Genomic DNA, 22626 nt, shown 5'->3' with positions numbered 1-22626 from the left:
ACCGACCCAAAATAATGTGCGAAAACAATTTGCACTCAGACATAGTTCCTCTCCCCATCTCACCATCTGTGCCTCCGTTGATGCCTCACGTCTGCTAAAAATCAACAGAGAAGTGCAGATGGTGTCATCAGTAAGCATCGCTTCGACACCTCTGCAAATCATCTCGCTCTTTGTGTTGAAACCTCTGGGGTGGGGTGACCCAAAAATAAGATCCAGTATGTCTCCAGAGAACCCAATCCTGTCTGAGAAACTTTATGAACTGTAAATGTGCTATATTTGGAGCATCCGTTACTTTTGTGCTCCATAAAACCTGTTTATGCAGGCGAACATACACAGAAAACGTAAATGCATTAATGTGTATGAATAATACAGGTCATTCACTAAAAGTCAGTAATCTATGTGTCGTGGTGCCAATTTATTTCAGACATAGAAAACATTTCTCTCAAAATTCAACTGTGGCATAATGACAATTACTGGTTGTATTTATTTGCCATTAAAGTTCTCAGTAATTTTAGCTGTTATTTTTGGTTGCAGTTGATGTGATGCATTAAATGTCATCGCAGCGCTAATCTCTTATGAAAATATGTGGCTTGCATAATAGAATGTTCTGGGCGATCATTTGGTTCATCATAACTACTTAAAAAATCACACACTTTACTTACTATTTACACAAAATATTGTAAGAAAATCTTACATGGTTTTCAAAACTCTTGGCAAAGTTATAGCAATCACTCTAAGTTTTAAATTTGTGGTAGAACTAAATGAAATCTCATGCAATCTTCAGAAGTCAAGTTAACAGCAGGTAAAGTCCACGTCTGTAACGTAATCTCAGGATAAATGCAGTTCCCTGTGAAGGTTGTACAGGTATGGGATAAAGTTATGGAAAGGTTTAAAGCTAATCTACCAAGACATGGTCATATAGAGCTACAACATGTAAAACGATGTGGTCTGATAAAATAAAACCATAATGAAACGTTTTGGACATAAATAATTAATACATAATGTTGACTGTGAAGCATGGTGGAAGCGTCATGCTATTGCTGGATGGATCATACAGGGCAGTGCTACAAGAAAACCAGTTAGAAGCTGCTAAAGACTTGAGACTGGGGGAGAGGTTGACCAACAGAACAATGACTGGAAGAATTCAGTCGGCGCTATAGTGGAATGGTTTCGATGAAAGCGTTGGACGTCTAGACCTAAATTTGAATGAGCAGGATTTGGCGGGATTTGAGCATTGATTTTCACAGATGCTCTTTATCCAGTCTGACTGAACTTGAGCCATTTTGCAACTCAGGAAGAGCAAACACTTCATTCTCCTGTTGTACACATGTAATGGAGACTTGCAGTTGTAATTGATATGAAAGGTGGTTCAAATGCATGTCACTCAAATGGTGGGACTTCTTAGCTTGACACAATTACTCCATTGTTTGTTTATTTTTATTTTTTTCATCAAGCGATAACTGTGTGATCCCAATCTCTTGGTGCTTCGCTATTTGTTACACACTCAGTATTTCCCAAAGCATCGTCTGGTCAACAAGTTCATTTCCTTCAGCCTGAGCCTTCATTTTCCACATTGGTACTGTAACTTTACTTTAATCTTTTATAGCCTTAAACAGTTGGATGTACAGTCATATTCCTGCTTGGGTATCAGACACCCTTCAGCTGACTCATAATTGTCACTTCAACTACACGTTAAAAACTTAATTACACTAAAAATAGTAGAGCTCGCTTCAGGCTGCTAGTAGCCCAATTTTAGTTGCATATTTTTTATGTGTATTCCACAGTCACTGGAAGGCCATCTTGTTTTTTTACCCATCTTAGGCTTTTTCAAATTTTCAATGTAATGTGTCGCAATTATCAACACACATCACATCATCTCACCTTAAATTATGTTTATTTTGCACATGCAATAGTAAACCTACTATTGAATGTGTACTTTGGAAAGTATAGGATGGGCATATAAATTCTGCGCTGAATTTATATCAATTGCATTTCAATCTCTGAGAAATATATCACATATTTTTCTTAACTCTAAACATAGTTTTAATGCCATGCTTTTACAAAACTATGCTTTTACTGGCACTGAAAGTAACAGTAATGAGCTGCAAATATCGCTGAATTATTAAACTAATAAAAGGTGCCATATTCAAGAACAGCTGGAGCCAAGGTTTGAGTATCATAAGTGGCAATTGTTACTGCACAATTCAGTCTCCTTAGTTAGCCTTTGGCTTTTAAGACTACTCCGGTGAGTCTGCACCACAAACAAGAAACAGGCATATATTTCGTAGGAGATTTATGAGCTATGTTTCTCTTAATTTACTGTATTTATCAAAATCAGTCGTGCAGTTAGAGCTTCCCTTTCACTAATGTACTAAATAATAGAATGTGTTATGTAACAACTGTTCCCACAAATGCTCTCAAATGTGTCTGAGTGCATATTATGTACAACCTCATGAAAAATGATCACATAACCTGTTATTTTTGAATAACCTGTTAAGGATTGTTGACTAAGCTACTGTCTTGTTTGTTGTAATAACTGCTCAGGTTGTAAAATCAGGATGCATCTGTAATATCTAATGAAAATGTTTAAGGCAGCCTGCAAGCAGACAGCTTAGACCAGCAAATATTTACACCTGAAGTCTGCAGCTGCAGGGTAAAATCTGTATCACATACAGATAAGTATAACTTTTCCACCTGATGTACAAAATCGGACCCAGATATGTAGTTTTTGACTTCCGAAAATGCTTTTCAGCTCCTGACATGTTTGAGCAACGAAAAATTTATTTTTATTGAAAATTCCAGTTTTAGGGTGCTGAGTAATATTCTTGTCATTTTTCTCTCCAGCCCAGATAAATCGCTCCTGAACTTTCTGGTGAAGTGACATAACATAAGGAATGTGACAGTTGTAGGCTGTATGCTGGATATGTCTGCAAGTGGTGGTTCTTGAAGCACTGAACTCCTGCTGCAGTCCATACATTTTGAAACTTCACCAAACTCTAAAAGGCTTTGCTTCAAAATCCTCACAAGGCTTCAATTATCCCTGATGCTCATGCACCTTTTTTCTTTCCACTAAATTTTGCTTTCCAATATTTTTGAATACAGCACTCTGTGGGTGGAAACATCTTTGGTGATGGCATGTTCTGGATTAGCCTTACCGTGTAATGTGTCAATAGTCATGATTGTCTAGCTATAATATAACTGTAACATAAATTTTCATTTTATTTGTCTTAAGCAATGTTATTTTCTGATACAGGAAACTTTATGTTTTTGTTAACTCTAAGCCATAATGATCAAAATTGACAAGAATAACAGTATGAAATATGTAACTCTGCTTATAATAAATCTGCATGAGTTATATGAGTTTAATTTTTAAATTGAATCACTAAAATAAACTGCATTTCCAACTATAATTTATTGAGGCATGCTTGTAATTAACATTATACTATATATCAATTTTACTGTAGTCTACTTCAGCATCATACAGTGAAGGAGAATAGCAGCTAACTGAAGCAACGTCTTTAGTTAAATAACAAAACGTTTTGTAGGATTTGTTGTTAAAAACAGTTAATATTAGAATTTACAATGTTGATCTTTTTATGACCAATATCCATTACCTTTAGAAATCCCTTTTTATAGTGTGGACTGGTTTTGTTTCTTCGGGAATGCGAAAATGGAGGTGTTGAGTAAGCAGCTGAAGCTTTGGGAGGGTTTTCTGGTCATAAATAGAACATTTCTTTATGAAGAAACAGAGCTTTTAGAACACTCTGTTCTGAATCACTCCAGTATCTGTCCTTTGCTTTAAGCTCAATCCACCTGCTCGTCATTCGGTTTTGCTTCCAGATTAAATAAAAGCGTAAATTTATTGGTAACTATAACCCAGCAGCACTAAAAGAAGACAATTTTAGGATTTTTTTTTTTTTTTTACCCGTCCTTCCTTCTCTCCTGCCAGCTCTCTATCTCTCCCTCCGCTCCCGGTGCGCGTCAGAGTTTGCGCAAGCAGCCTCTCCGCCTCTCCGTGTAGTATAGCGCAGCTCCGTCTCCCATTCACACCAGTTTACTACCAGACACACACTCGGGCGGAACGCGTTAAAAAAAAAAAGGTGCTGCTCCTCTCCTTTCGCCACTTTGGATTAACACTGTGCTTTTTTCGCCATGCTGGAAGTGGAAGGTAGGAAACTCGGCCGACGTTTTTGTTGCCATTTCAAGCCCGAAACTTATGTGTTAAAATCCGGATGATCATAGATGTTCTATTCCCCGATATTTGACCTTGACGAACAGCTTTTCTAAAAGCGATTTCGTTTGTTTTTGGTACAAAATAAATTGGTGACATTAACGCTGTAGGCTAATATCGTTTTGTAATTGAAAGGAGGGCTTCACTGTCTAACGCTGATGCTGAATTTCATCAATGAAGGAACGGCACCGACAACTCGTCGTTTTAATTTATCCTCACACGTGTTTTTTAAAAAAAAAAAAAAAAAAAAACTAATTATATGAACGTTTGAGTAATTTAATGGGGAAGCCGTCAACCGATTGCTGTGTTCATTTCCTTTTACTGTGGAATAATTCAGAAAGTTCTTAGGCATGAATTGGACTACAAAAATGTATCCGTGAAGAGGCTTTTCTTGTTCAATTCATGCTGAGGCTCAGGGAATCAAGTGAAAGAAAGCATTAACAAAAAAGCTTGTCTGCTGCATCAAGGGATTGACTGTGAAAATCTATGCTGTCTACATCTAGCAATCTTCAGATTAGTGGGGAAATAAGGTTCAGAAGTGTGGTTAAAGGTAAAACGCAGAGGGGGGCTTGATAGCGACAAAGATTCGTAAATCCCTTTTAATGGATTTTTTTTATTTATTTTACTTTAATTCCTGAATAACGCCCAGTTCTTCAGGAACAGACCTATTTTTTTCTCTTCAAACTGCACAATAAATCGGCTTTTGTATAAAATTGCTTCAAAACTCAGTCTACTTCAATTTATAAAATTTAGGGGTGTGACATTCAGATCCAGATGTGATATAATGAGCTCCCCTTTTTTGTTTTCACAAATAGAGAAAAAGGTTGACAAATCCACAACTAATCAGTGAAGAATAATTTTCTCAAATTTTCTGTCTTCTTCTGTGCCCAGTGTTTGTGATTGAGAAAGGTCAAGCATGAAGCCTATTGCAGTGCTTTCAGTAAAAGAAGAAAAGATTCCAGTTGGAATGAGTTAAAATTCCAATTGGAAGTTCATGGCAATTCTAACAATGCCAATAATAAATCCGTGTTCCCTGTAGAATAATTAGCTTGAAGCATTTTATATTCTGAACTAAAAGTGATTAAATGCAATCGAAGGTCCATAAAAACAAACATTTAAATAGAATGAAATTAGTATACACAATAGTAGCAAATGCAAATTCTAGAATTTTCTGTCAAACAACCCAAACTGGCAGAATCAGGCTGGTGTTATCAACATCAAGACCGCCACTCTATGTAGTGCTTTTCACATTACAATAGAATAAAGTTTTCTCAAATTTTGCTTTGAAGAATTATGTTTTTGGTTGACTAGCCTGAGTATTTTAATTTTTGAACTAGTGAATATCAAATGGAGTCCAGACATTCAAACCAGCTGTGAGACAGACCCTCAGTTAAGTGGTAATACTGTCAATAATCCTGAAGCAAATGCATACTTTTGCGTCTGTAAGAGCCAACTTTAGCAGCGAATGGTTAGCTAGTTGGAATATTAGTTTAGAGTTTAAAACTCAGCCAAGTCTTCTCATTCCTCTTATTTGCTGTTGCAGTAGTTAGTTAAAAGTAGCGTAGTGTTAGATGCTTTGGTAGACTTAGTCCCGTCCAACATGCAGTCTGTACTGTTACGTTGCAATATTATTGTTACCGTTGCTAATGGTAGCCAGTAAGGATTGACACTAAAATTGATGTCTATTTTGAATTTATTTAACGGTATTGCTAACCTAAGGAGCCATTTCACAGTTTGTTTATTGATTTGGACTTCATTTGATAATCAGTTTCAAACTCTAACATTCTTGTTTGTTCTAGCCTGATTGTGATTAATATCTTTGATTTGTAAAACCTTCACTTTGCTGCAAACCAAAAAAAAAGGGAGATTTTCAATGCTTTTGACACGTAAATTTCTCACAGACAAGAAAAGAAAAACTGTAGTTACAGGCAGTGGCAGTGTTTGGTACAGGTAACTTATCTCACTGCCCACAATGCCGTTCTGCGAGGGGTGGCACAAGCACTTATGGGAAAAAATCAATGTGATCATTGATCACATTGATTTCAAATAACCCACATTTTCTCACTACTCCTTTTTATCACGGTTGCAATTTTCCTATGCTTTAGGATCCCACTCTGTAAGATCCACACAAGGTGTGTTTAAAGAATACTAGCACAAAAAGCGTTGTAGCCCACCAAATTTTTAATTCAGGCAATGCTTTGTGATTGCAAAATTGCACATGTTGTTAATTTGTACTGACATGATGCATCTCTACGTGAAATTCTTAATGATGCCCTCAAGTTTATTTTGCCTGACTGCAGGACTCAGGTGAAATGTTGATTAATATAATTTTCTTGTTTAGCGAGATCCTGCCGCGGGGATTTTTTGTGCTCTGCTTCAGCTGGAGAAAGAGACTACTGAGGTCACACGTGCACTGAACTGGCAGTCAAAAATGAGGACAACCTTTGCTTACCTCCAGCCGACAATGTAAATAGTTTGAGCGAAAGGATTTGAGTCATGGCTAAAGAAAGATACCAAAACATAACATAAGTGAAAGAAGCGTAAAATGGATTTTAGTGTTTCCTTTTTCTGCTTCCTCACTCCTACTCCGTCTCATTCATGTGCATGGATATGCTGAGGGCGGAAGAGTGGGCTGCTATAAGTGTCCTGAAAAACACCAGTCCAGTTTTAAATGTTTTTCTTTTCCAGTCTTTCCCTCTCTCATCTCTTCCGTGTTCCACCTTTCTCTCGTTTTTTTCTCCCCCTCCAGTGAACGGGACGCCGGCCAGTCAGCAATCCACTCCTCATTCGGGGAAATCTCCCACCCCCTCCCCGACCAGCCCAGGCAGCCTCAGCCGACGCCAGGTAGGACTAGATTACACAAGCAGATACACACACACACACACACACACACACATACACGTAATCACATAAGATTTCCACCCACAATCAGCCCACACATTTTAGAGACTTTTAAGTCTGTAACACACTCCTTTTATGTTCTCAGGAAAAGGACAAAGCTGTGACTGAGCATAGGCCAACTACATCTTAGAGTCACTTGAACATGAAGAAACCAGCACATCCCAACACCTTTAGCATCTAAGATCAGGGTGGGGAGTGAAGCTTTGATCTCATCCAGTACTGCTCTGAGAAGCTCTGAAGGCATATACGTTTGGACACGTGTTACTAGCCGGAAAAACACGTCCATTGCATTTGCACATATGCTGACGCATTGCTCTTTGCTCCTCGCCGAGAATTCTATCTGCAAGTGTTGGCGCTGCATCGCACAGCGCCAGCCCTCGCTTCTAGTTATCTCTGGATTTATGAGTCAGCAGTTTGTCCAGCATCTGATCTAAAAATGACAAGGGCGGATCTTGTGTCATTTTGTATGTGTACGCCCCTGCAAAGGGTTTAGAAAACATTTTATAGTAGTAAGAGTTTATCAATTCAACCGTTTGTAAAGTTTCATTTTACTGATTAAAACATTTATTGGAAACACTATATTCACAAGAGAATATGAGATAGGATAGTAATAGGATTGACGCACAAATTGAAGGTACAATGCAGAGAAAGGACATGCAACTCAATGGAAAAATGTCTAATTCAAAGACTAATTGTTCCTTCTGATTTCATAGCCCAGTTGTTGTGAGCTTAAATTTCAACTTAAATGTGTCAAGATGAATGTTTTGGTACAACAGTGATAATGGTGAGCTTTTATTTTCTCCTTCAACAGAGCTACTGATTTCAGCAGTACAAATGAAGCTCATGTAGTTTTTCCCCAACCTTGTGGCTGAAGGTTACTGCAAGTCCTTCAATTTCATTTTTTAAATGTGATTCAAAAATTTCCAGAAGAATTAAGTTTTTGGATTAGTTTCTGTCTTGACCAAAGCTCAGGAGATTTTTTAAATATATATTAACTCATTGCGATATTGCTCCTGCTCTGATAACTTTGCTTTAGTTTTTTCTTGTCTTTTCTTATGAAGGCTTCTGGTTAGGCAAATTGAAATACGTTTTAGACTTCGTCAAGTCAACAGTGCTACTCTTTTTTTCTTCTTCTGTTCTGCCATTTTTTCAGAAACACTGGCAACATAATAAGCCAATATAGCTGGCCAGTGAATGGGGGTTTCTGCGTGGCTTGTAGCTTGCCCACAGTATTTAATGTTACAAAACAGTCCTTCTATATTAAGAGCGATTGTTGAGCATCCTCTAGTTTATGTGCTGTTTGCATTTTTCCACATCTCAAAGCTTTGAATACAATTTTTAATCAATAGACACTGGCTGCCATACCGGGATTGGATCACCTTGACTCCCCAAACACAGCTAATTAGAAAAAAGACCAAACATAATATTTATTTAACTGTATGTTCACAGTGAACAAGGGCATATGAATTTAATATGACTTATTTGAAAAGTTTCACTTTACTGTTTAAATAGAATGCCATTAGCATAAAATATTTATATACCCATAGATAAGCACTACACTACTTGTGAAGGTGTTTGAGAAAACAAGGCCTAGAAGCTTCATAGGTTCTGTTTTGTGCAACATTTGAGAAGCGATTTGATAAAACAAGAAGAATCTATCAGTGGTACAGTTGTTAGCCAGGGTTGTGGGAGCGGATCAGATTTGGGTTGCAGCTACTGAGAACCAAACAGCAGAACTTACGCATTTGCCCGGAACTGGGTCGACATAAAAGAAACAGGCTGGCACGTGCATACATTACATTAACCCACATTGCCAAACACACTCAGAGAATAAACAGGGAGAACTGTCATGATTTAGACTACTGAAAATTTAAATTTCATAGAGAAAAATATATTTTCTTAACACATACACCAAAGTAAAAATTAAATTGAATTGCTTCAGACTGGAGTCAAATTTCAAATTGGTAAAGATTGGCAGTTATTCAGCTTTAATTTTGTGTTTCTAGTGACTACACATGTGAATTACCATCTTATTACTCAGGTAAACAGTTTATTCTGAGATGTGATCATAGGCTGAACTCATAATGAGAAAATGAAACTAAAACACACTTTTTTGCACAGTTCACTGAAAACAGCAGTTAAATTCTTTTGAACATCACAAGCTGAGAGCCTATTTCATAAAGAGAGATTATTCTGAGTTTTGCAATTTCTAACACTTTACACTGAGCCGGCAATAGCTTGACTAGAAGGAGGAGTGGAAGCCTCTTTCAGCCCATTATCTCCCCTCTCCACTCTGCAGCTTCACACTCTTCAGCAATATTATGTTATAATTCTCGCCCTGCGCCTTACTTTCCTGTGCTCCGTGGTAGAGATTCCTTCTCTCCCCTGTGACAGTTTCAGCTGCAGCCATTCCCACTCACTCACAGTGAGTGAGTGAGAATTAGTCCCAGGCCTGGATTCATTTGAAAGGGTGAAATTGTATCCCCTCTTTCTCCTGTGGATTACTTCCACAGGAGAAATGATAGAAGCAGACACCAGGTTCAACAAATCAAGTACATCTGTACTCTCTCCTTACACCTGTCATTTCTAATCTGCAATTTTTGTAAAGCTCTGTTCTCTAGATGCCCACTTCAGCTGACTTCTGATTTTTTTTGAGTAGTAATATAGGGCAATATTTTGCTGAAGTAAAAAGTCAAGATTTTACCAATATTGTGAAACAAAAGTTATATTATTTATCGCCATGGTTAGCATAGCTAGCAGTGCAGCAATTTCCATGTGTATTCCTGAAGAATGTTAGATCACTTAACTTTCCACAACACTGCTAATCCAGTATGTTGCATGACAGATGGAGATTGAGAACTCTTAAGGGTAAAATGGAGCAACTTTGCTGTAGTCCTTTTGGCCTTTCTGTTACCTGATGAAAATCTTGTTCTCTCCAAAAAATCATTGAACCTCAAAACATGCCTTACCATGTCAAAGAAACAGTTTTTGAATAGCTTTCCAAAGAGAATTGTAGATGTAGCCGTATTGTTTCAGTCCTCCAGTTCACTTTAACATGTCACCTTGGTGGAATCAGCTCTCAGAATTAGGTTGCCTACATTCCTCTGTTCAGTGCAACCTGTTTTCCTCAAGCAGAATAAACTGACACAGTAGCTTTTATCTTTTAAATTTCATGCATGCAAAACTGTATTTACAAAGATACGCATAAATCCTCCAGGAATCCGAGCAGACATTCATGCAGGCTTCAGAAGAAACACTTATGCATAAAATCATCATTTGTGCTTTGGTGGCAGATGAGCACGATGCACTTGCTGTCTGATTTACACATTCTGTGCACAACGTGACCTATTTTTGTAAACTGGCAGCCAAAGCTTATAAAAGTGGTTTGCATCCACAAAGTCACCCACCTCCTCCCTTCGCTCCCTCCTTTCTGTTCAAACTTCTCATTGTCCCTTCAAGGCCGCTCACTTCTCAAACAGCAGTCTACTTCTCTTTCATATTTTCCTTTTAAATGTGCCGACACGTTCAGCCACACAGGCTCCCGCACCAGGCTTTGCTATCCGAGGCGGATGTAGATGAATGAAAGCAGCCGGCGAGGTCACGGCTCTGTGAAAAATACAAAGTGGAGAAATAAATCATAAATCAAGCGAAAAAATTAAATGTGACGGCGACAACTTGGAGGTGAGAGAAACAGACGTTCACGTTGCAGAACTTGTGACAGTCGGGTTGTTTGGATGAGCTGGTGATATGTCACATATACCATCTTTTCACTCTTTAGTCATCCATCCATTGTCTGCATCTGCTTAGGTGTCTTCCTCAAGTGTTCATTAGGCGAGTATTTTAGCCAATCATATCCAGTTTCCATTGAGTTGCATGCTCTGTCCCTCATCCATATCACTCATTTCTTGTATTGGGTGATTTATCATTAATTTTTTGTGTGTGTTTGTGTGAGAAAGAAAGAAACCGTGAGATGAAAAAGAAATTATCCATTAAACCTTGTAACTTTGTCTTATTCATCCATAGGACTGTTTTTGTTTTGTTTTGTTTTTCTTGTATTGCACTGTATTTCCTGTTACTTTTTGTGTTATTGTCATTAAGTAGTCTGTTTTTTCTTAATGTGACTGGCTGCACCACATGAGGCTATGTCATTAGTTTCTAAACTTGTAGATTTGTTGGGGGTTTTTTTTGAAAGTTTTATTAACAAAATAAATTATTTAAATGATTATAAAATGTGTAATATTCAATGCTCCTTAAGATAACTCTTTTGCAAAGAGATGCAGAACATTTTCATGCATACCTTTTTCTGGGATAAATTACATTCATTATATGACAACTGTCATGTGAGGCTGCCAGCTCTTCTTGGCTCATTTGTTCCTGTTTTGTGTTTCCTTTTTTTCTGAATGTATTCATTTTCATTTGTTTGAGTCATTAAATTTGTTTCATTTTCATTTTGTGGTCTTTCTTCTTGTGCTCCTTATGTTTCTTATTTTTATGTATGATTGCAATTAACTTTTCATAAGCTGCCCAACTGAGCGGAATAGCTCTGCATTAATAACTAGAAGCCCAGAGCAGCTGCTATCCACTCTGTTTGGACAATTTTCTCTTCATCTATGCATTTTTGGTATGTAAAGAGATACAATTATTACAGCTTCCTCCATTTAGTAACATGACTGGTAAAAATATGTAACCTGTTTTGATTAAAACGTGAAGTTTGACTAATGTGCTGAAATGCACAATTGGTCATTTTAAAAGCCTTACTTACAGTTAACTGGGCTGATTTTAATTTTACTACTTTAGAAAGCGCACCTGAAGTTCTCGCGATTTAAAAAAAAAAAAAAGTCTTTGGTCTATTAAATTAACTCTTTGAAAATGAAGTTCAAAATCCCGAGAAGATCCCATCACTTTGTCTGAGTGGCAGAGCAGAAAAAAGACAGTCTGTCTGTCTAGACAACAAGTCCAGTAATCTAATCTGTCTTGTTTGCTGTTTAAACCCAGAGAGTCATGCAGGGACAAAACAAACTTTTCAGTTTCCATTAAATCATATTACATTTTTCCACCAAAAACAAACAGCGTTAAGTCCTTTGTCTAATATTGTCTGGCACTGAAAGTGACAAGAGAGGCTGCAGGGGGGAAAAAAAGAGCCTCAATTATTTGAGACCAGAGAGCAGGAAGGCTTCGGGATGTGTCTCCTAATCAGATTCAGACAGCAGCACAGAGGACAAAGCTGGAAATACCTCTAAGTTGGTTATGTAAATGTGCACTGCATTTTTAATCTGCAGCTCTACAGCTGGCAGCCTTTCTTTACCACCACAGAACAGATCATTATTTCTGCCTCAACACATCTGCTTCTGCGATTATGCTTCCCATTTAAAGTCAGCCTCCCTAATTCTCTTTTATCCACTGACCAGTTTTCAGCTGCCTAGAACTCCCATTGCAGATTTGAAGAGAAGTATGTCCAAAAAAATTATGTGAAAGGTTTTGCCAAGTGTGTTTTTTAGCAGAGTGACTCAGTTCAAACAAGAGTGCCGAGCTCTGAAGTCAGAAATAACAAAATGAGCCAGCAGGGAGAATGCTGGGCTTTATGATATAATCATGATTAACATCACCCAGAACAGACTCCTCATCCTTTCTCTCTCACTCTGTCACTCCATCTGTCTCACCGGCATCCTCACAGGAAAGACAGGCAGCGTTACATCGAAGGTTGAGCTCACCTCCCAGTCTGCAGACAGGAAATGGCCATATATAGGCTTTCTGTCTCCTGACTGGAAGTTTCATAAGCTGCTGCTCTCCTCTCCCTGCGAGCAGTCTCCATAGCAACAGTATTTTGTTTCCCTCTGTGGCAGGAAGCAAGAGAGAGAGACGGGTAGAGATAGGAGTTTGAAATGAGACGGCGAGCGTAGATGTACGATTAGGGCACAACAACAGAAATGGACATACGGAGGAGGAAAAATACAAGAGCAGAAAGAGGAGATGAAAAGCACCTCAGGGCCGTCGGGCATTAAGTGGGTTTTCTTGTTCTGGGAACGAGTGCCCGACCAAACACAAACATTATATAAATCTGACTTTAGTCTGACTCATGGCTACATTCAGATAGGTGTTTTGCAGGTCACAGCAACAGAGATGAGTAAATGCACCGACAGCAACTCAGGCGAAGAATTAGGGCAGAATCTGTAAATAGGTTCTGAACAAAAGTCGTAAAAGTTCAGTAAAACAGCCTTTTCCATTTCTGTAACGACGGTGAAGATCCTCACAATGTGCAAGTGTCAGTCATCTTTTCTCATGAGGAAATCTGTAAAGTTTTGACACAGAAAAGGGTTTGTGGTCCTTGGCAGCTCAATCGGCAGCATAACGTATTCAATTGCCCTTTAGGAGATTTTTTTTATATTGAGCAAAAATATTTTTTCTGCAACTGACTTTTTTTCTCTTCATTTTAAAAATAAAGGTACATACAGTATTTACATATATAAAAGAAATACCAATGATGTTTTCACAGTTTATTTAAATGGATGGCATGTCTATTATAGACTTAAAATGTCATAAGAAATAAGTCATTCAAAACTAAAAAGGGGTATCTGAAACACACATGCACACACCCACAGCGATAGTTTCTGACATGATATAATGGTAATACAAATGCCAAGATAACACTTTTTTTCCCACTGGACATACAAAGTAATGTGGCACTAACATTTACTATTCTAAAATAATGTTTTCTTACAAATTTAGAAGCCAATTTGTTTTTCACCTCATACCATTTGAAATCCTTTGTGAAGTGTATTCTCTGCAGTTCTGCTGCTTCCATAAAAGAAAATTACATGTTAGAGGAAATCCTGACATTTTTATCTTTAGAGAACGGCAGATTATTCATATTAGACCTTCTAACTTGTGGAATCTGCTGTTATTAGTTTTCTGTGAGCAAGCAGCAGTGATGAACAGAGGTATTGAAGGAGTTTCAATCATGCATCAATTCAAAGGAAAATACAATGTATCCATTGCAAATTAGAATCCCTATTTTCTGCAGAGATTGTGGTGTGTTTTATGGAATAACATCATTTTAAAGTGAATTTCTCTCCCTCTTTGCAGGGGTCACTGGGTTCCTCCACCTCTTTGTCTTCCGCCCAGGTTTCTAGCCCAGCGGATGACAGCAATGAAGTCAATCCTGAAGGTCAGGAACATTTATGTTGCAAAATTGTTTCATTTATTATTTAATAAGGAAAAGCTTGACACGTTCAAATGTCAAACTTATATGAGTCCGTTTTTGTGACCTTTGATGCCTCTTTTTGTACCTTCTTTATGGTTCTCTGATTTATACATTCTGTTCTCAACATGGTTTCTCACCACTTCTTCCCTCCTTTGGTGCCTTACTGTAAAATATTGATGCCTTTTTATATTGTGTTAAAAGGTTAGTCAGTTATAAGCTTCAATATCTATAGAGAAAAAAAAATACTGATCTGGAGAAAAGGATGAACATGTTCTAAATTAACATGACATCTTAATATTTGATTTTTTTTTTTTTTACTCAGAGCTCTGAAAACCATTTTCATAAAGTGGTACATATTTTTTAGTCTGTAAACTGATTTGAACCTTTTGTGTCCCACGCCTGCAGCTGAGATTCTCCAGGACGAAGTTCCTGCTGTGCCGTCCTACATATCGGACCGCTACAGGGTGGGCCGGATGCTGGGCGACGGGAACTTTGCAGTTGTGCGCGAATGCGTGGAGCTCTCTACGGGAAGGGAGTACGCTCTGAAGATCATCAACAAGGGCAAATGCAGAGGCAAGGTAAACAAATGTCTGAAAGCAACTTTTGAATTTAAACTGTGTTCAGTCAAGGAGAGAAACTGTAATGTCTGTAATTGAAAAGAGGTTTTCATAAAGAGCATCATGCATGGACTGTAATTTAAGCTAATATTGTTTAGCTTCAAACATGTTTTTGCTTAGCCTGTTTGGTTAAATAAATCTACTTTTATTAATTCAAATATCTCACTTAGTTGTTCAATGTTCTTCTGTTTGCTCTAAGGAACACATGATTCAGAACGAGGTGGCCATCCTCCGCAGGGTCAAACACCCAAATATTGTTTTACTCATTGAGGAAGTGGACACTTATAATGAGCTTTACCTGGTCATGGAACTGGTCAAGGTATGTTTATTTCGTATTTACTGATGTGCATAGAGTGTCTTTAAACTTTTTCATATTTTGACACATAAGCCCCAAACCTAAGTGGAAATAATTAGGATATCAACACAGAGCTCAGCACAGAGTAGTGCAAAATTGTGAAGTGCAAAGGAGAGGATTCATGTTTTCATTATTTTTCCAATTATTATTTGCAGTTATAACTGCAGTTGTCCACCTCTCTCCTTTGGTTTTGTGCTTTCAGGCTAATGTTGCAAATAAATCGTCCTTAATATTTTGCCTTGTGAAAAAATGGTTTACCTAACTAACCGACTAAAAATCTGAAAAGTGTGGCATACATTTTGTGTATATCTCTACCAACTCTGCACATCTAAAAATGTTTTCTTCTCTGACTCATCTTTTCAAAATAGCCAAATCTCAGTTTGTCTGGATGATGAGCATTAGTAATTTTCTCACCTGGCCACATCTCTTAAATTTTATTTTGGTTTGGCCTTTGACTGGGACATTTGAGTACTGAAACATGCTGTAAACCATTCCATTGTATCTCTAACTGTAGGTTAGATTTAGATTTGGATGTAGGTTTTCCTCCTTGAAGGTGAACCTCCATATTCCAGCCTTTAAAACATTTTCTTCCAGGGTTGTCCTGTATTTAACTTAATCTTTAAAGAACTTGTGGCAAACTGTAAACAGCACCTCTTTTGGCCTTTTTCTTTTCCAAAAATTACTTCCTTTCCACCGCTTTTCAACAAATCCTGAGGTTCAGCTGTCTTGTCAACAGATTCATGACCATTTGCTCTGCTTGGGATACCAAGCCGAGTTTTCAGTGTATATTCTATTACACATAATGCTGATCCATATCTTGAGTGGAGCAGCTGAGATGACGACAGAGACAGAGGCGTAGCAATCAAGCAGCGCAACGAATGACGAAGTCACGCAGCATGAGATGGAGAGGATCACTCCAGGCGCTCTTGTGCTTGCATTCTTCATTCTCTCTCCTGCTCTATGAGTCGAGAAATGTTTGTGCATAATTCAGGAGCCAGGAATGCGATCCATCTGTTCGTTCTGTTGTATGGAGTACTACAGGACACAGACGTGAGGCAGTCTGTGGGAGAAATGTGCGTACTTGTTACCATGTCCAAAAGAGGGAGGAGGACGGAGAGGAGGTTGGGGATGAATGAGGTGGAACATAGTCACGGCCAGGGACCAAGAGAGCGAGAGAGACAACTAATGCAGAATAAGATGATAGTAATCATGTACTTGTTTTGGCTTCTGATTTGGGTTTGTTACTTTAATTTGAACTAAGGGAGCAGTCAGAAAATAATTTGAGACAGTATCAGGAAGGGTGTAACCAAATTAAACCCCTGGAGAATTTATTCTTTTTTGGTAAAAGCATGGTGTCATTTTGACTGAGGAGTGATGCAAAAGAATCTAATTGAAAAAAATATGCTATGAATGTATTGTTGTCAGTCAGAGTTTTCTTGATAATGAAAATTAACATCAGCCAGTGTAAGACAGGAGATTGTCTAGACCCTGGGTTCCTTTTAGACTGACTAAAAATGAAAGAAAGTCAACAGAAGTTATGTTTAGAATTGTCCACATATATATAAGGGATACAGTAAACATGTGAAAGAATGCACAAATTCACACTAAAACTATGTATGGAGGACAGGTGACAATGCACATTACTCTCAACACCACACCCATTGTTAAACATGGCGGTGGCAGCACCATCCTGTGGGAATCCTTTGCAATAAATTATGCTAGAAAATCCTGGGAAGCTGCAAAAAACTTGACGCTGAAGTGGAGGTACTCCTTCCAGCAGGACAACACCCTAAACAAGCAGAGGCACATAGAAATGCATGCCAGACTTTTCAGATTTTTTATTTGTCAAAAGAAAAAAATTTTAAATTAAAACCAATTATCCATTTTCTCCCACTTCACATCTATCCACTACTTCCTATTTGTCTGTGAGGTAATGTAATTGAGCAGGGGTTATTTCCAGCTCTCATTTAAACAATTGTCAGTCCGGAGTTCAAACCCGGACAGTGTATTTGGCATTTTCTTGTGCTACTTTGTCCAAAGCTTCAGAGAGTCTGAGAAAGTGCGAGATGACAGAAAACCGGAGTCCTATTTTAGTCCTCTGCTCCATTTAGCTCACTTGGAGAGACAGTCTCAGAGAGCATGAGAGTAGAGAAGAGGCTGAGATCTGGAAAGGTGAATAATATGACTATCTGAAACCTGAGAGAAACAGTTAAGGGAATCAACAGAAGTAATTAGTAGAAAATGCAAATTACAGACGTGAATGAAAAGTTTCAAACAAGCTAAGAAATGGGGTCATACATCACCCCTTTCAACCGCTGATCAGACAAAACATCCACTGTTCAATAAAGAAAACTATTTCCTGCAGAAAAGACTAAGCGATTCGGTTGAAAAGATTGAATCTGAAAATGCCAGACAGTTTCCCCAAAACAGTATGGTTCCAGTCCTAATAGCTCACATGACTTGTCTGCAGGGGGGAGATCTGTTCGACGCCATCACCTCTGCCAACAGATACACGGAGAGGGATGCCAGTGGGATGCTCTACAATCTGGCCAACGCCATCAAATACCTCCACAGCCTCAACATCGTGCACAGAGACATCAAACCAGAAAACCTGCTGGTGAGTTAACACATGTTCAGTAACTTGGTGATTTGTGGTGTCCTGCATCTTTTCCTGGTCCCTGAAGGATGTAGCATCACTCAATTCTGTTCATATTCTTCTTGTCATTTTCCTACTCCAAATTCTGTTGTTCTTCCACCCAAAAATGTGCCAAATGATGCTGGGTCACATTCAAATTTCAGGCAGATATTAGGATAGTTTGGGAGTTTTCAACTGAGCTTCTGTTAAAAGCTTTTGAACAGTTAATATCCTACTGCAATATATAAAACTATTAGTATCGTTCATTACTTTTGTGCTTAGCACAGAGCTAAACTGCTACTGGCACTATATTAGCTATTTTGCTTCAACCTTTACAATGTAGCACCAATAGCTAATGGCCAACAGAAAAAAATAAACCTAAATTGATAAAACTTATGAGCACCAAACATTTCATGTTATATCTTTTGTGTTAAAAGCTTTAATTAAAATAACTCATCCTAGTCTTTTATCTTCCCACTTTGATATCTCCCACCATAGAGCTAAAATAGGTCAATGAGCTGCTAGAGCTGCCAGTAAGGAGCAGCAGTTTATACTACCTTAGAAAAATCCAGTTAAATTGCTACAACAATGTGTACAAACCTTTGTTTTGATGTTGGTCAGTCATTCTGTCCAGTGTTGGTCTGCCTGTTCTATACTTAATACAAGGTCATTATTTTGGCAAAAGTTTCTTAAAATAGCTTTCATATAGCTTTTACATTTTAAGACTGGATGTATTCAGGTGATAGAACTCTACTTTGGTCTTTAATCCTTTAAGGACAACATCTTAGTATTTACAGCAGATAAGCTATATTAATTGCTCATAGAACTTCATTTTTCCTACTGCACTGTGTTACACTCGGTGGAGCTGTCTAAAACCAAACTTCTAGTCAGACCGATTGTTCTTTATGTAAATTTGTAGGTATATGAACACGCAGATGGCAGCAAAAGTCTGAAACTGGGAGACTTTGGTTTGGCGACGGTGGTGGATGGACCCCTCTACACGGTCTGCGGGACCCCAACATATGTAGCACCTGAAATTATTGCAGAGACAGGGTAAGAGAAGTACCTAGTTCAGATCAGATGTGATGATGGCTGCAGGGCAAAATAAAATTCTATCTTCTCAGCAGATCTGCAGTATTTCTCATTCTAATTATTTCTTTATCTTTGAATAGGTACGGCCTTAAGGTGGACATCTGGGCAGCTGGAGTCATCACCTACATCCTATTGTGTGGTTTCCCACCTTTTCGAGGGTAAGCTTATAGTTATCTACAAACAGACGTTTTTTATTGCATCAGGGTTCCAATATGTAGCTTTGATTGACAGAAACTTGAAATAATCTTGTGCACTGAAGTTTAATTGGAGTTGTTTGAATATTTTGTTCTTTGAACAGGGTCTTTATACAAAACCTTAAATGAGCTTTTAAATGTTTCTTTTCAAGGGTTATTGTTTTGCAATTACTTATTTCCACCACTCGATGTCTCTGTGCTATACCTGAAGTCTTACTGTAGCTGTGAAAATGCTCTATCAGAGAACTATTTCATTCATATCTGATTTCTATTATGAACACTTTTGCAGGAGCAGTGAGGATCAAGAAGCCCTTTTTGATCAGATACTGATGGGGCAGCTTGAATTTCCTCTTCCGTACTGGGACAACGTGTCAGAGACAGCAAAGGTAAGTAATCCCCTAACTGCATCGCGATGTGAAGAAGATGATGTGCTACCACAGAAACAAGCTCACCCTCTGCTGTTTGTTTCTGCAGGATCTGATCCGGTCCATGCTGGAGGTGGAGGTGGACCAGAGATACACTGCCCTGCAGGTGCTGGAGCATCCTTGGGTTACTGTAAGTATAGCATCTGTGAGTTGTGAAGCTGTCTTTCCTTCAGAAACACTGACTTGCTAATCTTTTAATCAATGTAGAATGAGGGTCTGTGTGAAAACGAACACCAGCTGTCTGTAGCGGGAAAGATAAAGAAGCACTTCAACACTGGGCCCAAGGTCAACGACACCAACGCTGGGGTGTCAGTCATTTCTGTAAGTAATCAACCGCAGACCCCGTTATTCCACTGCTTTGACAACTAATGCACACAATTAAAATGTTTTACACAAAAGAAGAGTTTTTATTCTTCTTTTGTTCACATAGCTCCAACACTTTAGACAGTTCCAGCTTTCTGATTGAAGTTTTCTCACGTGTGCTGGTGTTTGGTTTCTCTTTGTGTTCAGCTGGATGACAGCTTTTCTATGCAGCGATCTGGGTCGTTGGATTTCTACCAGCACCCAGCTATGTACTGGATAAGGTACGCCAGGTTTCCATGGAGATGTGAAAAATGCCACAAAGTGGTCAGAATTCAAAACAAGCTAAAATAGTGTCTGTGAAATTGATGGCCCCAGTCCCATCCATCACTGAGCGCTACCCCGCTGTTTGGCTGCTGCTTCGCTGCTATTTCAGCATGATTTGGTGTTTGTACTCAGCTTTCTGCTTCTTCCCTTTCATCCTCCCCTGGCCTGAACACACATTTCACACCTGCTTAACCTGCACTGTCCTGTGTTGTGTTCATTTATTTGTGTCGCCTGGAACAAAGCTACATCTTTGATGGAAAATGTCAAAAATGAGTGTCACAGTGATTTCTTCAGAGAATGTTTTTGTGAATCCTGCCTTTTCAAACAAATCCTGCTGTTCTCTGTTTGCGTCTTTAAATTCCTGTGGTTTTACTCTTGTGTGCATGAATATGTTAATCACTTTTTATGTGTGTTGCTTCCAACCCAGCTCACTCTTTCAAGAACTGGCCTTGCTCTTCAGCTTCACTTCCCTGGCTTCTGTTATCTGGCCCAACCACTGACCTATGAACGACCTTGAGAGTCACAGCTTTTTGAGACACCAGTGGCAAGAGGAATTGATGACACACATGAATAAATTAACAACAAAATTAGCAGTTTGATGAACCATTGTGTTTGATTTCTAGTTACTTTGAATTTGTATTTGAATTCAGAATGATGAATCTTATGAACAAGTTTTATGGAAATTAAAGGACTGATGCAGGATTCTTATGCTATCTGGAAAAGTGTTTTCCAGATCGGAATATCTATCTGTCTATCCAACAATACCTTTCTCCATGCCTCCTCCTTCCATTCTCTGGTTATATGCAAAGCCTTACAATTGTAGCAATCATTGTGAGTTACTGAATTTACATTTTTTAACTATTTATAAAATGAATGAGAACTTAGAAAATTTGATCCTGTAAATGTATGGAATCATGACAGAATTGTGTAAGAACCCCGGTAAAGCTTTGGAGAAATCAAAAACCTTATGTTGACTATTTAACTTGGTAATTCCTCTTGTCACTGCCCACCTAACCACAAATCATTTCCTGACCAGCATGTGCAAAACTTGTCTGTCCCCCTTACAGGATTACACATGATGGATCTGATCATGATGTTCTACTGTGTTTGTCTCTGACAGGCCACCCCTCTTGATAAGGAGGGGCAGGTTCTCAGACGAGGACGCCACCCGAATGTGAAGCCGTCGCCTTTGCAGATGATCCAGACTGTGAACGCAGAAACGACAGCGAGGGCACTCCGGCCTGAGCCTCCCAGTTGCCTCCCTGGCTTGCCCGCAGACCCTCCCTGTCCGACCCCTGACTCTTGCTCCGACCCCTCCTCGGATCCAAGCCCCCTGTCGGACTCCGATGATGTCTCCATCAGCTCTGTCAGCACCGTCTGCTCCCCCAGCTCACCCTTCTAGCGATTAGACGGAGGGGGAGGAGGAGGAGAAGTAAGGAAGAAATCCTCGTCCAGCTCCTCCTGTACAGAGGAGAAGGAAGAGGAGGAAAAGGAGATGACCCCCCCACACCTGACTGTGGGGTCATCGCAGATAACTGTAGAGAAAAGACTATTAAGAGAGAATTTTTAAAATCTCCTGAATCCATCTATCCAATTCAAGAGGAGAGATTGATGGAGGGGTGGAAGTAGAAAGATAGACTTCCTTTTATTTCTTTTGAACATTCTCTTATCTGAGCACATGTCGAGCTCAAGGAGCAAGAAAGGGCGAGAATTGTTTGCCTTTCAGTGATGATCCGGGCCAAACATGGAAACTTCCTCACTTCTGGAACGGCTCAATATGGCAATATGAGAACACTGACCGATGTTCATGTTTTATTGAACCTTATTTAATCATGATTTATTTACTAAATTTTTTTATACGCATTTGTCTTTTTCATAGAGGAAAAAAAAAATGTTGTCGTCCTAAAGAGCATAGTGAAATAAAAATGAAGAAGACATATGTAGAAATAGAACTGGGACATGTTAACATAGGCGGGGGTAGACTTGGTCAACACTGGAATCAAAGCTACGAGACGCAGAAATTTGTGAAGATGTTCAGAGACTCGTGCTACAGCCCTGCTCCTTTCGAGCTTCGCCTAACACAGGGTTTACATGTTACAAAGATGGTGCATCTTCTCTCTTCTTTATACCTGCTATGGTCACAACATCTTAAACCAGAAGATACAGCAGCATCCAAATGCTTGTAGCAGACATCTGAACCACTTTTTCTGAACACACTCATGTTGCACTGACACTTCATTGATCTTTATTTTCAACCAACGCCACCGTTGTAATCCATTAATATTAAGCTGCATCTCGTCAAATTAGAAGATAATTGAAAAGTTCATTTATTTCATCAACTTGATTCA

At 38.7% G+C, this 22626-nt stretch overlaps 1 protein-coding gene across 4 annotated transcripts in view; it reads left to right on the top strand.

The window, feature by feature from the left end:
- LOC102222795 (serine/threonine-protein kinase DCLK1-like) overlaps positions 1-21559 on the top strand; it is a 46879-nt gene extending 25320 nt beyond the window's left edge. For 2 of the 4 annotated variants that reach the window (XM_023342496.1, XM_023342494.1), the window contains exons 6-16: positions 6981-7075; positions 14216-14297; positions 14739-14911; positions 15150-15269; positions 17776-17922; positions 18860-18993; positions 19113-19190; positions 19516-19612; positions 19701-19781; positions 19859-19972; positions 20162-21390. In XM_023342496.1, coding sequence (XP_023198264.1) covers positions 6981-7075; positions 14216-14297; positions 14739-14911; positions 15150-15269; positions 17776-17922; positions 18860-18993; positions 19113-19190; positions 19516-19612; positions 19701-19781; positions 19859-19972; positions 20162-20305 — 1265 coding nt within the window. In that variant the 3' untranslated portion in view covers positions 20306-21390. The other 2 variants (XM_023342497.1, XM_023342495.1) reach the window with 2 other exon arrangements.
- The last annotated feature ends 1067 nt before the right edge of the window (positions 21560-22626 follow it).

The sequence above is a fragment of the Xiphophorus maculatus genome, chromosome 11 (assembly GCF_002775205.1).
Source record: "Xiphophorus maculatus strain JP 163 A chromosome 11, X_maculatus-5.0-male, whole genome shotgun sequence".
In the NCBI taxonomy this organism is placed as follows: domain Eukaryota; kingdom Metazoa; phylum Chordata; class Actinopteri; order Cyprinodontiformes; family Poeciliidae; genus Xiphophorus; species Xiphophorus maculatus.
Note: the sequence above shows the minus strand (reverse complement) of the source record. Positions and strands in the feature narration are given on the sequence as shown.